The following is a 15,894-nucleotide window of genomic DNA, read 5'->3' on the forward strand; positions in this document are numbered from 1 at the left end:
CAATCTTATATAGTTCAATAAGATTATTTTTCAAATTTGATGAGTAGAGGCCCAACCTACTCAACCTCTCCTCATTAGACAGTCCCTCCATAGCTGGTGCTATTGAAGTAAATCTTATATGGACTGTCTCCAATGCTAATCATGATTTGGAAGTGCTGGTGTTGGACTGGGGTGGACAAAGTTAAAAATCACATAACACCAGTTTATCGTCCAACAGGTTTATTTGGAATCACTAGCTTTCGAAACGCTGCTTCTTCTTCAGGTGGTTATGGAGCAGATTCTACAGATTTGAAAGCTAGTTTTTCCAAAAAAACCTGTTGGACTGTGACCTGGCATTGTGTGATTTTTAACTTTGTCCAATGCTAGTGGATCTTTATTCAGATAAAAGACCCAAAGCTGTTCACGGTATTTCAACTGCGGTCAGACCAATCTCTGTATAGTTTTAGCAAAAGCTCCCTACTTTTATAGACTTCAAAATAAAGGCCAGCATTCCATTGCTTTCCCTATTACCCACTGAACTTGAATGCAACATCAGTTAGCTTAGCAAAGTCAGGAAGGAGACATCCCATCCAAAGTGAGACGCAGCCCAAGTGTCATAGAAGAATCATAGAATCAGCCCTACAGTTCAGGAGGAGGCCATTTGGCTCATCTGCAACAATACTCCAAAGAGCATCCCCATAGCTGCACACTTAATGTGGCCAAACCACTTAGCCTGTACATCCCTGGACACTATTGGACAATTTTGTATGGCCAATCCATCAAACCTGCACATATTTGGACTGTGGGAGGAAACCAGGGCACCCAGCAGAAACTCATATGGACACAGGGAAAACATGCAATCTCCACACAGACAAACCACCTGAGGCTGGAATCAAAGCCTGGTCTCTAGCACTAAGTCTGTAGTGCTAACCATGGAGCTACTATGCCAACCAATACAGTTCAGGGAATTTGGTGGTAATGTGACAATTTGGTGCAATGGGAAACAAAGTGTTTTTTGTTTGCTTTCTTCTTCTGGCTCAAAATTTGTAAGAGTGTTTAACAGGATAACAGAAGTCCAAAAGCAAAGACCCAGCATAAGAGTAACATCACAGGTTAAGTTCCTTGGTGATAACTGTTAATTTGACCATCCATTATGGATTCTTTCAGAAGGTAAATAAGGGAAATATTACATGCTACAAACTAAAAGACTAGTCCGAAATTTTTAAAATCAAATTAAGAACTAAATCATTAAAATAAACATGCCGAACCAGGCATTTCACTGTAACTGCATGAAGTGGTAGCTGGTGGACCCTATTATGTTTCATAGCAACCACATTTGTTGCAAGTGTTGGTTGCTTGAGGAACTGATGAGCTGCAGTCTGAGCTTTGAACACTGCGACACATCAGGGAGGGGGAGAGTTACACTGGACTTAGTGATTCAGGAGGCAGTCACATCTCTTGATAAATACCTCAAATTCAGTCAGTGGTCAGGAACAGAAGGGTGGCACTATGTGCGAGGCAGCTAGAGGGATTCAGGAGGTGGTTGTGAAGGAGCTTCAGCCCTTGAACTTATCTAAGATTATTCTTGCTCCCTGTGTGGACGAGAGTTGAGGCAGAGGGGTGGGTGTGGTGTTGGTTGGGGGGGGGGGGGGGGGGAAGAGTGTCTAGGTAGGATGAGCAAACTGACCATAGCACTATGGTACAGGGAGCCATTCAAGACTGGGGGACTTCAACTTGTAGATAGACTGAGAAAATGAGGTTGGTAGCGGATCTCAAGAAAAGGAATTTGTTGAATGTCTGCGACATGGGTTTTTTTGGAGCAGCTAGTCACACGGCCCACTAGAGAACAAGCAATTCTGGATTTAGTGATGTATAATGAGGCTTGTTTAAGGAGCTTAAAGTGAAGGGGCATCTAGGAGGCAGTGATCCTAATATCATACAATTCCTCCCACAGTTTGAGAGAAATGCTGAATCAGTTCTAACAGAATTACAATTGAGTAATTGTAACAACAAAGACACAAGGGAAGAGCTGGCCAGGGAAGCCTTGCATGGAAGACAGTCAAGCAGCAAAGGCAGGAGGTTCTGGGGGGTAATTCAAGAGACACAGCAGAAATTCATCCCAAAGAAGAAAAATATAAAGGAGAGATAACATGGCTGACAAGGTAATTCAGGAACAGCATAAAAGCAAATGAAAAAGCACACAAGCATGGTGAAAATTATTGTGAAGCCTTTAAAAGCCAGCAGAGGACATTTTAAAAAAGAACAAAGTGGAAGAAGATGAAATATGAGAATGAGCTAGCTAGCAATATCAAAGAAGACTAGAAGAGTTTTTGTAGATATTCAAAAAGTAAAGGAGAGGCAAGAACGGACATTGGGCCACTAGAAAATGAGGATGAAGAAGTAGCAATGGGGAACAAAGAAATGGCAGAGGAACTGAACAAGTTTTCATAGAGGAAGACACCATAACATACCAGAACTTCAAGAGAGTCGAGGGGAGAGGTGAGTTAGTGGCCATCACTAAGGAGGTGGTGCTGGGGAAGTTGAATTATCTGAAGGTGATTAAACCACCCAGACCAAATGGACTGCACCTCTGTATTCTGAAGGAGATAAGCCCTTCCTGATGAAGGGCTTATGCTCGAAACGTTGAATTCTCTATTCCTGAGATGCTGCCTAACCTGCTGTGCTTTGACCAGCAACACATTTGCAGCTGTGATCTCCAGCATCTGCAGACCTCATTTTTTACTTTCTGAAGGAGATAGTCAGGGAAATTGTACAGGCATTGATGCTGATCTTTCAGGAGTCACTGGAGTCAGAGAGGGTCCTAGAGGATTGCCATGCAGCAAATGCAAGACCCCTATTTAAGAAAGGAGGGAGATAGAAGGCAGGAAACTATAGACTGGTTAGCCTGACTTCGGTCATCGGTAAGATTTGAGTTCATTACTAAAGATGAGATTGCAGAGTACTTGGAAGTGCATGGTAATAGAGTGGAGTTAGCACAGCTTTGACAAGGGGAGGTCATGCCTGACAAATCTCTTAGAATTCTTTGAGGAGGTAACAAGCAAATTAAACAAAGGAGAACCAGTGGACATGATCTATTTGGATTTCCAGAAGGCCTTCGACAAGGTGTGACATAGGAGGCTGCTGTGGGCGGCACAGTGGCACAGTGGTTAGCACTGCTGCCTCACAGTGCCTGAGACCCGGGTTCAATTCCCGACTCAGGCGACTGACTGTGTGGAGTTTGCACGTTCTCCCCGTGTCTGCGTGGGTTTCCTCCGGGTGCTCCGGTTTCCTCCCACAGTCCAAAGATGTGCGGGTCAGGTGAATTGGCCATGCTAAATTGCCCGTAGTGTTAGGTAAGGGGTAAATGTAGGGGTATGGGTGGGTTGCGCTTCGGCGGGTCGGTGTGGACTTGTTGGGCCGAAGGGCCTGTTTCCACACTGTAAGTAATCTAAATAAGAAACAGTCCATGGTGAAGATCAAGATACTGGAATGATTAGAGGACTGGCTGAAGACAAAACCTAACTTTAAAGGGGCCTTTTTCAGGATGGAAACCGGTGACAAGTGGAGTTACACAGGGGTCAGTGTTGGGACTGCAACCATTCATGTTACATTAACAATCTGGACTAAGGAACTGAGGGCATAGTTGTTAAGTTTGCAGACGATGCAAAGATTGGTGGAGAGACAGAGAGTATTGAGGAAGCAGGGAGACTGCAAAAGGACTTGGACATATTAGCTGCGTGGGCAAATAAGTGGTAGATAGAATACAATGTGAGGTAAGTGTGACCTTAAACATTTTGGTAGGAAAAATAGAGGTGTAAACAATTTTCTAAATGGTGAAAGGCTTTGGAAATCTGATGCACAAGGGGACTAAGGAGTCATAGTTAAGGTTCTTTTAAGGTTAACATACAAGTTCAGTTGGTGGTTAGGAAAGCAAATGCAATGCTGGCATTCATTTCAAGAGGCTAGAAAACAACAACAGCAGGGAAGTACTGCTCAGGCTGTATAAGCTCTGGTCAACACGAATTTGGAATATTGCGAGAAGTTTTGGAAAGATAAGCTGCCGTTGAAGGGAGTACAGAGGAGGCTTATGAAAATTATCCTTGAAAGGGCTTGTGATACAAGGAGTGGTTGAGAACTGTCTGTAAATGATGGAGTTTAGAAGGACGAGGGGAAGGATCTGATTGATACTTGCAGAATACTGAGAGACATGGATAGAATTGGCATGCAGATGATGTTTCCACTCATGAGAGAGACTAGGACCCATGAGCTCAGCATCAGGGTAAAGAGGCTATCCTTTAGAACTGAGACGAGTAGGAATGTTTTCAACCAGAGGGTGGTGACTCTGTGGGACTCATTGCTGTGAAAGGTAATGGAGGCCGAATCATACGACAGAGATAAATAGGTTTTCGATTAGAAAGAGAATCAAAGGTTACAGGGAGAAGGCAGGAGAATGGGGCTGAGAAACATATCAGCCATAATTTGAATGGGTGATCAGACTCGATGATCTGAATGGCCTAATTCTGCGCCTATATCTTATGTTCAGTGTGTTGCTGGAATAGCACAGCAGGTCAGCAGCACCCGAGCAGCAGGAGAATTGATGTTTCGGGCATAAACCCTACATCAAGAAGTCCTCACTTTCTCCTCCTATATCTTATGGTCTTTTTGTGATTCATGGAAGAGGACTCCCAAATTCCTCTGTTCTGGAGCATTCTGCAGTCTTTCTCTATTTAAATAATATTTAGATGCTCCAATCTTCCTGAAAAATGTGATACCCTCTCATTTATTATATTTCATTTGCCAAGTTTTGTCCATTCACTTAATGGACTGTGCGTCATCCTCACCATCTGCTTTCGCAGCTATTTTAATGCATCCACAATTGGGCTATAATACATTCACTTTCCTTATCCAAGCTATTGATATATGTTGTAAATAATTGCAGACCCAGCACTGACCCCTGTGGCACACCATTAATCTATTTGATTTGATTTATTATTGATATATAAACAGTGATACAGTGAAAAGTACTGTCTTGCATGCTAACCAGACAAATCACAAACTTACGTAAGTACATCAGGATAATAGAATAGAACACAGAATATGTTACAGCAACAGAGAAAGGTCAAGTGTAATATATGAGAAGGTCATTCATAAGTCTGATAACAGCAGGAAAGAGGCTGTTTGTAAATCTGCTACTACCTGTTTTAAAACTTTTCTATTTTCTGACCAATGGAAGAGGGTGACAGGGGTAGGAGGGGGTCATTGATTATGTTGACTGCTTTCCTGAGGCAGCAGTAAGCATAGATGGAGTCAATGGAAGGAAGGCTGGTTGAACTGGGCTCTCCACAGCTCTCTGTATGTTCCTGCAGTCTAGGTCAGAACAGTTACCACAACAAGCTGTGATGCATGTGGATAGGATGCTTTCTATGGTGCATTTATAAAAATTAATGAGTCATACAATAGAACAGAACATTTTCTCAATAACATATGTTAATCTAACTGGCCTGTAGTTATCTGTGTTTTGTTTCCCTCCCCTTTTACATAAAGGCATTACATTAGCAGTTTTCCAAATCTGTGGGACTTTTCCAGAATTTTAAGGATTCCCAGATTACTCTTTATTTTGAACATAACCAATCCACTAAAGAAATAAAAGTGTTACTAGCCTCAGAGACAGAAATTTAGAATTGCATTAAAACTACATGGGTAGTTTCAACTTCCAAAAGATGACAAAGTTTAGTAAAAGAGGCAGGAATAATGGATGAGGAATACTAGAAGTCAGTAGAAGAGATACGTATTAGATGTGGGATTTGCAAAATGATACAAATGAACGCTGTTAAGGCCTGTAGTGAGTCTGCCCTTAACAAGGGATTTCATCAAGGTCGTGCCGATGGATTTAAGGATGTGTAATAACGAAAATGTAATCAGTCAACAATAATACATATTAGGGCTAATAACATTATGAAGTTTGTTCAAAAACAAATGCTAGAGAAACACAGCAGGTCTGGCAACATCTGTAGAGAGAAAAACGAACATCGTTAGAGTCAGGTGAATGGACAAAACTGTTGTTAGCTACATGTAACTAACATATTCTAGTTCAAAGTATCTTTAATTGATTTTTCTGACCAAAAGCAGGCAGCCTTCTTCCACAATTCATCTTTGCAGAATTACAGGAAATGTTCTTATAGTGAATCAAGCACAGAGAACTTAATAAAGCTGATATTAGTATGTGAAAATACTTGACTCCACTTGAAGCAGCATACTAGCAGTGAGCTAGTCATCACCTCTCCAAGCAATCACATTTTACAAATGACTAATTACAATATTCAGTATTTGAAAAATGTGATTTATATTTAATTAAAGGCAAGAGTTTAAAGACAATAAAAGCATTGATTAAAATGTTATATTGTAAACAATGCTAATTCTTTGAAATAATCAGTTTCCTTCTGACTTTCAAGCTTCCAATTCATAAATAGCTTCTGAAGAAAAACAATTTCGCCTGAAGATCTTTATAAACTTACCATCTGCTACAACAAATGGATTCCAACACAATCTGCCCAATAACTGACCAATTAGTGGGAATGACTTTAATGCTGGTGTTGTGCTCTGTAACAAGAAGTGACATGTATTGGTTAATATTTATGCAAAATAAATATTGGTCATTGCAAAGAATTGTACCACATTAATGTGAAAATATCATGAAACTGCTTCTGGTTGAATTTTATTTTTTCATACTAGAAAAAAGTAATTGCTGATGACTCTACACCAACAGACTATGGTCACTGAATTCATATGATGCACATGCCAGTATTGTAATTCAAAGTTGATATTATCCTTAATATCTCTTCCAATGTAACTATTAAGTGTAAACAATCTTATGAAACATAACCACAGACAGAGAGAACTTCAAGCAGAGAAAGACAGAATTTGTAAATATCAAAAGGGAATATCAAAGAAGCCACAGGGAATAGTGACCATCATATGATTTCACATGATGCTCAAATGCGATATAGTTCATTCTGAAACAAGAGTCATTGAATCAAAGTCCTCCAACATGAAGACAGGCGCTTCGACACAAACTGGTCCATGCTGACCAAAATGTCCATCGACACTAACCCAACTTTCCTGCACTTGGCTCATATTCTTCTGAACTTTTTCTATTCATGTATTTGTCCAAATGCCTTTTAAATGTTATTAATGTACCCGCTTCAACCACTTCTGCTAGTAGTTCGTTCCATATTCATACCTCCCCTGTGTAAAAATGTTGCCCCTCAGGTTCCCATTTATTCTTTCCCCTCTAACCTGAAACTGATGCCCTCTAGTCCTCGATTCCCCAACCGCAGGAAAAAGACTAAGTGCATTCACCCTATCTACGCCTATCATGATCGTATACATTTCTATGATTCCCCCTTTTTTTTTCTGGTCAAAGCATCAATATGTCTTGCCAGCCACTGTTCCTATTCCTGCCAACCTTGCCCTTCACCCTCAGTGGAATGTATAGAGCTTGACTCCAGCTATCTCACTGCTAAAGGCCTCCCATTTGCCAGAGATCCCAATGTCTGCAAACAAATTACTCCAATCAACCCCTGCAAGATCCTATCTAATTCTATCAAAAATTGCCTTGCCTCAATTTAGAACTCAAACCTGTGGAGCAGTTTCGTCCCTCTCCATAACTATTTTAAAATTAACAGAACTATGGTCACTGGTCCCAAAGTGCTCCCCCACTGTCACCTCCATCACCTGTCCTGCCCTATTTCCCAAGAGTACGTAGAGTTTTTCACTTTCCCATTTAGGACCCTCTATATACTGCTTGAAGAAACTTTCCTGAACACACATAACAAATTCCAACCCATCTCAGCCTTTAACGCTATGGCAGTCTCAGTCTCTGTTAGGAAAATCTCCATCTATGATAACCCTATTGCTCCTGCAAGTCTCCCCAGTCTCCCTGCATATTTGTTCGTCTAATTCCCATTGACTATTTGGGGGTCTATAGTGCAACCCCAATAATTTCACCATCCTTTTCTTATTTCTTAGCTCCACTCACAAAGCCTCACTGGATGATCCTTCTGCTATTTTATCTGTGATTTCTGCTGTGATACTCCCCTCACTCAAAAATGCAAACCCACCCCCTCTTTCCACCACCTCTGTCCTGCCTAAAGGACCTGTATCCTGGCACATTAAGCTACCTCCCTTAGCCATTTCTCTGTTAATGGCCATAATATCCCAGTCCCACATACCTATCCACACCCTGGGTTCATTGGCCTTAATTCATAACAAGGGAAATTATGAAGGTACGGGGAAGAAGTTGGCTATGGTGGATTGGAAAATACACTAAAATTTGATGTTAGACAGGCAATAACTCATGTTTAAATAAATATTGCATGGTATGAAAGAAATACACATTCCTCTAATGCACAAACACACAAACCACAAGGTGAATCAACTGTGAGAAATTAAATGCATTTAAAACTACATTATATCAAAGTTTACAAGCTCAGCAACAAAAAAAAGTAGCCTGAGGATTGAGAACAATTTAGAACCCAATAAAGGATAGCCAAAAAGCTTACAATTGCAGAGAAAATAGAATTTGAACACAAGTTAGTGAGAAACTTACTAAGACTGTAATAGGTTTTCAATTTGCGAAAAGGAAAAGATTAGAATACAACAAATGTGAGCCCATTATAGGTGGAGACAGAAGAATTTATAGTTGAGAACAGAGAAATGGAGGAGAAGCTAAGCCATCACTTTGCATATGTCTTGATCGAAGATGCCACAGAACATTGCTTAGAAATACAAAGCAATAGAACTGCTGAAACTCAGGAGTTTGTGTGCGTGCCCATGTGCTTGATGTATTTTTTTCATTTTTGGTTAGTAGGTAATAAAAGATCTCTCTTTCATTCAATAAAGCGTTAAACTGATTTCTTCAATTAAAACATCACACCAGTCAAAATTAAGTGTGATAGCTGCATTCTATAAAGAAATAAAAATATTTGTTGCAACTGACAGAAAGGGAATTAAAATGAGCGCCAAACCACTATTCCAAATTTGGTTGTAACAACATTTAGAAAAGAATGATAAAATTGGGCAAAGTCAAACTGGGTTCATCAAAGGGAATTCTACAGTTTTTTTGTGGGTATTGCGTGTAACAGATAAGAGAAACCAATAGTTTTGGATTTTTGGAAGGCTTTTGATAAGATTCCACATGGAAGGCTAACAGACAAAATTAGAGTGTGTGAGATGAGGAGTAAGATACCAATAATGCACTGGGAATTAATTAACATATAAAATTGAGTTAAGCAATCATTCTCAAATTGGCAGATGGTTACCATGGTACCATCAGGCGAGGGCCACAGCTATTCACAAACTACAGCAATGATTTGAATGGCAAACCAATTGTAATATTCCCAAATTTGCCAATGACTAGGTAGGAATGTAAGATGTGAGGAAGATGCATGGAAGCTTTAAGAGGATTTGGACAGACCAAGAAGGTAAAGTGGAATCTAGGAGAAGGAATACGAGTCAGTGAGAGGTTATCCACTTTGGTAAGAAAAACAGGAAGTCACAATATTTCTTAAATGGAGAGAGATTGGGAAGTGGTCATATCCAAAATTACCAGGTCCTTGTGCATGAGTAATGAAAAGCATTGCAGGCAGCAAGCAAATAAGGAGTTTAATTTAGATAAATGAAAAGTGCTGCATTTTGGGAAAGCAAATCTTAGCAGGACCTATACACTTAATGATAAGGTCCTAGGGAGTATTGCTGGACAGAGAGACCTTGGAGTGCAGGTTCATAGCTCCTTGAAAGTGGAGTCGTAGGTAGATAGGATAGTGAGGAAGGCATTTGGTATGCTTTCTTTTATTGGTCAAAGTATTGAGTACAGGAGTTGGGAGGTCATGTTGCAGCTATACAGGACATTGGTTAGGCCACCTTTGGAATATGGACTGCAGTTCTGGTCTCCTTCCTATCAGAAAGATGTTGTAAAACTTGAAAGAGTTCAGAAAAGATTTACACGGATGTTGCCAGGATTGGAGGATTTGAGCTACAGCGAGAGGTCGAATAGGTTGGGGCTGTTTTCCCTGGATCGTCGGAAGCTGAGGGGGGACTTTATAGAGGTTTATAAAATTATGAGGGGCATGGATAGGATAAATAGATAAAGTCTCTTCCCTAGGAAGTCTAGAACTAGAGAACATAGGTTTAGGGCAAGAGGGGAAAGATATAAAAGAGACCTCAGGAGCAACGTTTTCATGCAGCGGAGCGGGACGGGACCGGGGGGCCGGGGGGCCGGGGGGGGGGGGGGGGGGGGGGGGGGGGGGGGCTGCGCGGTACATGTATGGAATGAGCTACCAGAGGAAGTGGTGGAGGTTAGTGCAATTGCAACATTTAAAAGGCATCTGGATGGGTATATGAATAGGAAGGGTTTGGAGGGATATGGGCCAGATGCTGGCAGGTGGCATAGATTGGGTTGGGATATCTGTGTCGGCATGGGTGAGTTAGACCGAAGGGTCTGTTTCCGTGCTGTATATCTCTATAACTCTAAGAAAACAAATGCTATGCTGGCCTTCATTACAAGGGAATCGGAGTAAAACTAACTTGTTCCAATTGTATGTAGTCCTGATGACATCACATCTGTATAATATTTTTTAATCACCTAATCAAAGGAAGGATATACTCCTAATCAGGAGAGTGCAATGGAAGCTCACCAGACATTTCTGGAATAGTGAGACTTCCTTATTAGGAGAGATTGGGGAAACTGAAGCTATAGATAATACAAATTCAAAGAATGAAAGGTAATCTCATTGAAACCTCCAAAATCCTTATAGGACACAACAGGGTGGATGTAAATAGGATGATGATTCCTAGCTTATGAATCTAGAACAAGGCCATATAATTCATAATGAGGAGCTATGAGCCTGCACTCCAAGATTTCTTTGTTCAGCAACATGCCCGAGGATCTTACCATCTGCAAACTTACTAACTATACCTCTTATGTTCACATCCAAATCATTTATATAAATGATGAAAAGTAGTGGACCCAGCACCGATCCTTGTGGCACTCCACTGGTCACAAGCCTCCAGTTTGAAAAACAACTCTCCACCACCACCCTCTGTTTTCACCTTCGAGCCATTTCTGTATCCAAATGGCTAGTTATAGAGTCATAGAGATGTACAGCACAGAAACAGACCCTTTGGTCCAACTCGTCCAAGCTGACCAGATATCCCAACTCAATCTAGTCCCACCTGCCAGGACCTGGTACATATCCCTCCAAACCCTTCCTAGTCATATACCCATCCAAATGCCTTTTAAAATGTTGCAATTGTAACCAGTCTCCACCACTTCCTCTGGCAGCTCGTTCCATACATGTACCACTCTCTGCATGAAAAAGTTGCCCTTTAGATCTTTTTATATCTTTCACCTCTCACCCTAAACTTATGTCCTCTCATTCTGGACTCCACCACTCCAGGGAAAACAGCCCTAACCCATTCAACCTCTCCCTCTAGCTCAAATCCTTCAACCCTGGCAACATCCTTGTAAATCTTTTCTGAACTCTTCCTTGCAATAGGAATGAGACCAAAAGTGCATGTTATATTCCAAAACTGGCCTGACCACTGCCCTTTACAGCTGCAACATGACCTCCCAACTCCTGGACTCAATACTGTGACCAATAAAAGAAAAACCCCTGTATTCCATGAGATCTAACCTTGCTAACCAGTCTCCCTTGTCAAATGCCTAATGAAGTCCATATAGATCCACCGCTCTGCCTTAATCAAGTTTGTGAGACATGATTTCCCATGCACAAAGCCATGTTGACTGTCCCAATTTGATATGGTTCCGCATGGTAGGTAGGCTTATTCAGAAAGTTAGGAGGTATGGGATACAGGTAAAGACGACAGCAAGTGGTAATGGAAAGTATTCTGCCTGGAGGTTGGCAACCTATGGTGTCATGCAGGGATCTGTTCTTGGAACTCTGCTCTTTGCAGTTCTTGTAAATGACTTGGATGAAGAAGCAGAAGGAGGGGTTAGTAATTTTGCTGATGACACAAAGTTCGGTGGTGTTGTAGATAGTGTCCAGGGCTGTCGCAGGCTACAACAAGACGCTGACAGGATGCAGAGCTGGGCTGAGAAGTGGCAGATGGAGTTCAACCTGGATAAATGTGGAGTGATTCATTTTGGAAGGTTGAATTTGAATGCTGAATAAAGGGTTAAAGACAGGAGACTTGTCAGTGTGGAGGAACAGTAGGATCTTGCGGTCCACGTACATAGATCCCTCAAAGTTGCTACCTAATTGGATAAGGTTGTTAAGGCAGCGTGTAGTATTTTGGCTTTTATTAACAGGGGGATTGAGTTTAAGAGCCGCAAGGATTTGCTGCAGCTATATAAAACTCTGGTTAGACCACACTTGGAATATTATGTCCAGTTCTGGTTGCCTCATTATAGGAAGGATGTAGTTGCTTTAGAAAGGGTGTAGAAAAGATTTACCAGGATACTGCTTGGATTGGAGGGCTTGTCTTATGAAGAGAGGTTGAGTGAGCTAGATCTTTTCACACTGAAGAGAAGAAGGAAGAGAGGTGATTTGATAGAGATGTACAAGGTAATGAAAGGCATAGATACAGTAGATAGCCAGAGACTTTTCCCTGCGGCAGAAATGACTGTCATGAGGGGTCATAATTCTAAGGTGATTGGAGGAAGATAGAGGGCAAGAAGTAGGTTCTTTTTGCAGAGAGTGATGGGTGCGTGGAATGCAATGCAAGTGGTGGTAGTAGAGTCTAGGTCATTAGGGATATCTAAGCAAGTGCTGGACAAGCACATGGATGGCAGTAAATTGAGGGGTGTGTAGGTTAAGTTGATCTTAGATTAAGATTAATGCTCAACATAACATTGTGGACCAAAGGGATTCCTTGTATTGGCAGTATTTTGCTTTTTCATGAGGTGTCTATGAATTCAATAAAACCCCAGCTAGTTATGACTACAGATCTAAAAGGTGGATCACTGAGAACTTAAGTTTGATTTTTAATTTGGGACTAAGTCATACTTTTTGGCGAAACCCGAGTTGCATAAAACATGACAAAACTTGCAATATCAATTGCCCACTCTGCCTCTATGGCATCTCTCATGTCTGACTTCCACCTCATCTGACCATGCATAATTTCCAGCACAACTCACTAGATGTCTGTGAAACACTAATTTCCCTTGCATCTGCACGAATTTAAAAGCCCCTTCTGAATCTGGATAAGCACTGCCATTCTAAAGATGCCTTGTTAGTTGACAGACAGAATGTGAACATGTCAGTGAAGGGACAATGGCACTGCAAGTCTCTGACAGGAATTTAGAGGTGCTGAGGAACCCAAGTAGAGGAGGCCATGCTACCACCAGAGTGGACAAGGTTGCCACCTGGTTGACTACTGTTCCCAGGGTATGGAGGAATGGCCAGCAATGCAGAAAGAACAGCAATAACTTTCTCTGCTTGGCCAAGACAAATGTCAGATTCTTCTCTCTATACCTATCTCCCACCAAGAGTAATTCTCTGCCACTTTCACCATTACATGCAACACTCATTTATTCTTGGTAACACTCCCACCTCCCTGACCAGTAATGTTGTAAGCACTGTCCAGCGTCCTCTATCCTTCGGTGCACCCCTTGAGCTCCACGTACAATAGCACTAACAACTGCTTCCAATGCATTTAACATTGCTCCACAGTGACTAGTCCTGTACATAGTACTCAAGGTGCAGTCTCACTAATGCCTGTCTTGTTGAAGCATAACCTCCCCACTCTTGCATTCAGTTCCCCTTGCAATAAAACATAACGTAAATTAACTCTCCCGATTACTTGTTGTACTTCATGCAATTCATGCACTAGGACACCCATATCTCTCTGCATCTCACCATTTAGATAATATGCTCTTAAAAATTCTTTCTACCAAAATGGATAATTTCCCACTTTCCCACATTGTACTCCATTTGCTAGATCTTTTCCCACTCCCTTGACCTACCTATATCCTTTGTAGACCCTTTTTGTCCTCTTTGCTATTCATTTTCCTATCTACCTGTGGCAGGGGTAGGGTGCCGGCTCGGTAGGGTGCTAAGCTGTCAGGTAATAATGGGTCAGCTGGGTAAGGTTCTAGTTGGGGTGGTGGTAGAATACCAGGTAGTTAGGGTGTCAGGTGGGTAGGTTGCCAGATTGGGTGGTGCAGGTGTGCCAGGGTGCAAGAGCACAAGGCCTGCAGGTAAGAGTTTAGGTTAGATTTTAGTCCAGCTGGGATTGGGGAGGGTTGGTGTTAAGGTCTGGAAGGTTCAGTTCTGGCAAGGGGAAGAGTCAGACTAAATCCAGTCCAGTGAGGGGATGGGGATAAGTGGTCAGAACAAGTAAATTTCACAGCAACATTGCAGGCTCTGTACATTTTCTTAAATTAAGAAGCAACCACAGCGTATTTGACTATCCAGGGATTCTTAAAGTTTGTATTCTCCTGGTCACCTGTAACAGGGTCAGCTTCACTGCTCTTGTTGATTTGAAATACAACGAAAATCTTAGTGTCCAATCACTAAACTAAAGAATTAAAAAGCTACTTTTTTTGCTTCTCACTCTAATTTTATCAGCATTACACACTGAATTAAACACAAAGTTGTATCAGTGAGACTTACAGCACTCTGGATATCCATGTTTCACACACAACACACAAATCTAGAAAGCAAATCTAATTTAATACATAGTACAGTTGATTTCCTGCTCTTCTTAACCCACAATTCCTTTGCCTTCATGGCTTGAGCACTTAGAGTTATGATAGACAGAGACGTCACTCAGCCAAAGCAAGCTGAACAAATAGGAACTCGTGCAGAAATGCTGAGTTTTAATGCACATTTATTCATCTGCAGTCAGGTAAGGACCGCATTACTACAATGATGGTTATTAAAGGAAAGAGCACATGGGTTGTGCTAGTGTCAACAAAGGTCAGATAATAGGATCCTTTTTTGTGCTTAAGGTACAATTACAAGAAATTATCAGCATCCAACATAAAAGCCAAAATCATAGCATTGGTTCAAAGGATAACAATAAAAAGAAAAATTCACCTTGGAAAATTAGAGATGGCAAAGCCATTATGTGCTAGTAACATAGCTTTTATTTTTTTAATCAAACAGGTTGCCTCACACACAATCTGTACAAGAACCTGGAAATTTCTGCACTGTCATGCATCTTAGACAGAACATTGCATGCCTGCTGTCTTGGAGTAGGCACAGGTGGAGCCCAACAATGGAAATACCAAAAAGAAGAGAAACAGTGGCATGGAGACATGAAATCAGCTCAACGATTACAACGTAATGGCCATGGAAAGTTATGGCTACAATCTGAACATTACTTAGAGCTCAGTTTCTGTCCAAAGGGCAGGGAAATATGAAAAAGAGTTACCGTATTACCAAAAGACAATATTACTACAGCTGAAGAAAGAATAGGCTTAGGAAAATCTCTGGGTAGAATTAAGAAGGAGCTAAGGATACAAACTACTGATGGGAATTGTCTATTGAGTTCCTGACAGCAAGTATACGGGAGTTGGATACAGAGATCAGAAAGGTATGTAGCATTTACAATGGAAGGCTCTAATTTTCACATGGAGATAACAATACAAAACAGCTCAGATCATGAAGGTAATACATTCCTAGTGAGAATTCAAGACAATCATTTGAAATAGTATACTTCAGCACAGAAAATGAAACATGACATTTAGAAACAAAGAGGAAGTGCTGGAAGTTGTACAAAAAATAAAGGTGAATAAACTTCAAGTGCATCCCAAAGAGTTGTGGAATGTTAGGGAAGAAATTGTTGGGCCCCTAGCAGAGATATTCACATCATCTACAACCACGGATGCGGTGCTGTAGGAATAGAGGATGACTAATGTTGTCCTTTTATTTAAGAAAGGCTGTAAGGAGA

At 41.2% G+C, this 15,894-nt stretch overlaps 1 protein-coding gene across 1 annotated transcript in view; it reads right to left on the minus strand.

The window, feature by feature from the left end:
- fancc (FA complementation group C) overlaps window positions 1–15,894 on the minus strand; it is a 202,756-nt gene that overhangs the window by 142,112 nt on the left and 44,750 nt on the right. The window contains exon 3 of the mRNA XM_060845285.1: window positions 6,495–6,579. Within this exon, the coding sequence (XP_060701268.1) occupies window positions 6,495–6,579 (85 nt within the window). The remainder of the gene's footprint in view (window positions 1–6,494; window positions 6,580–15,894) is intronic.

This window comes from Hemiscyllium ocellatum, chromosome 2, assembly GCF_020745735.1.
Source record: "Hemiscyllium ocellatum isolate sHemOce1 chromosome 2, sHemOce1.pat.X.cur, whole genome shotgun sequence".
Lineage (NCBI taxonomy): Eukaryota > Metazoa > Chordata > Chondrichthyes > Orectolobiformes > Hemiscylliidae > Hemiscyllium > Hemiscyllium ocellatum.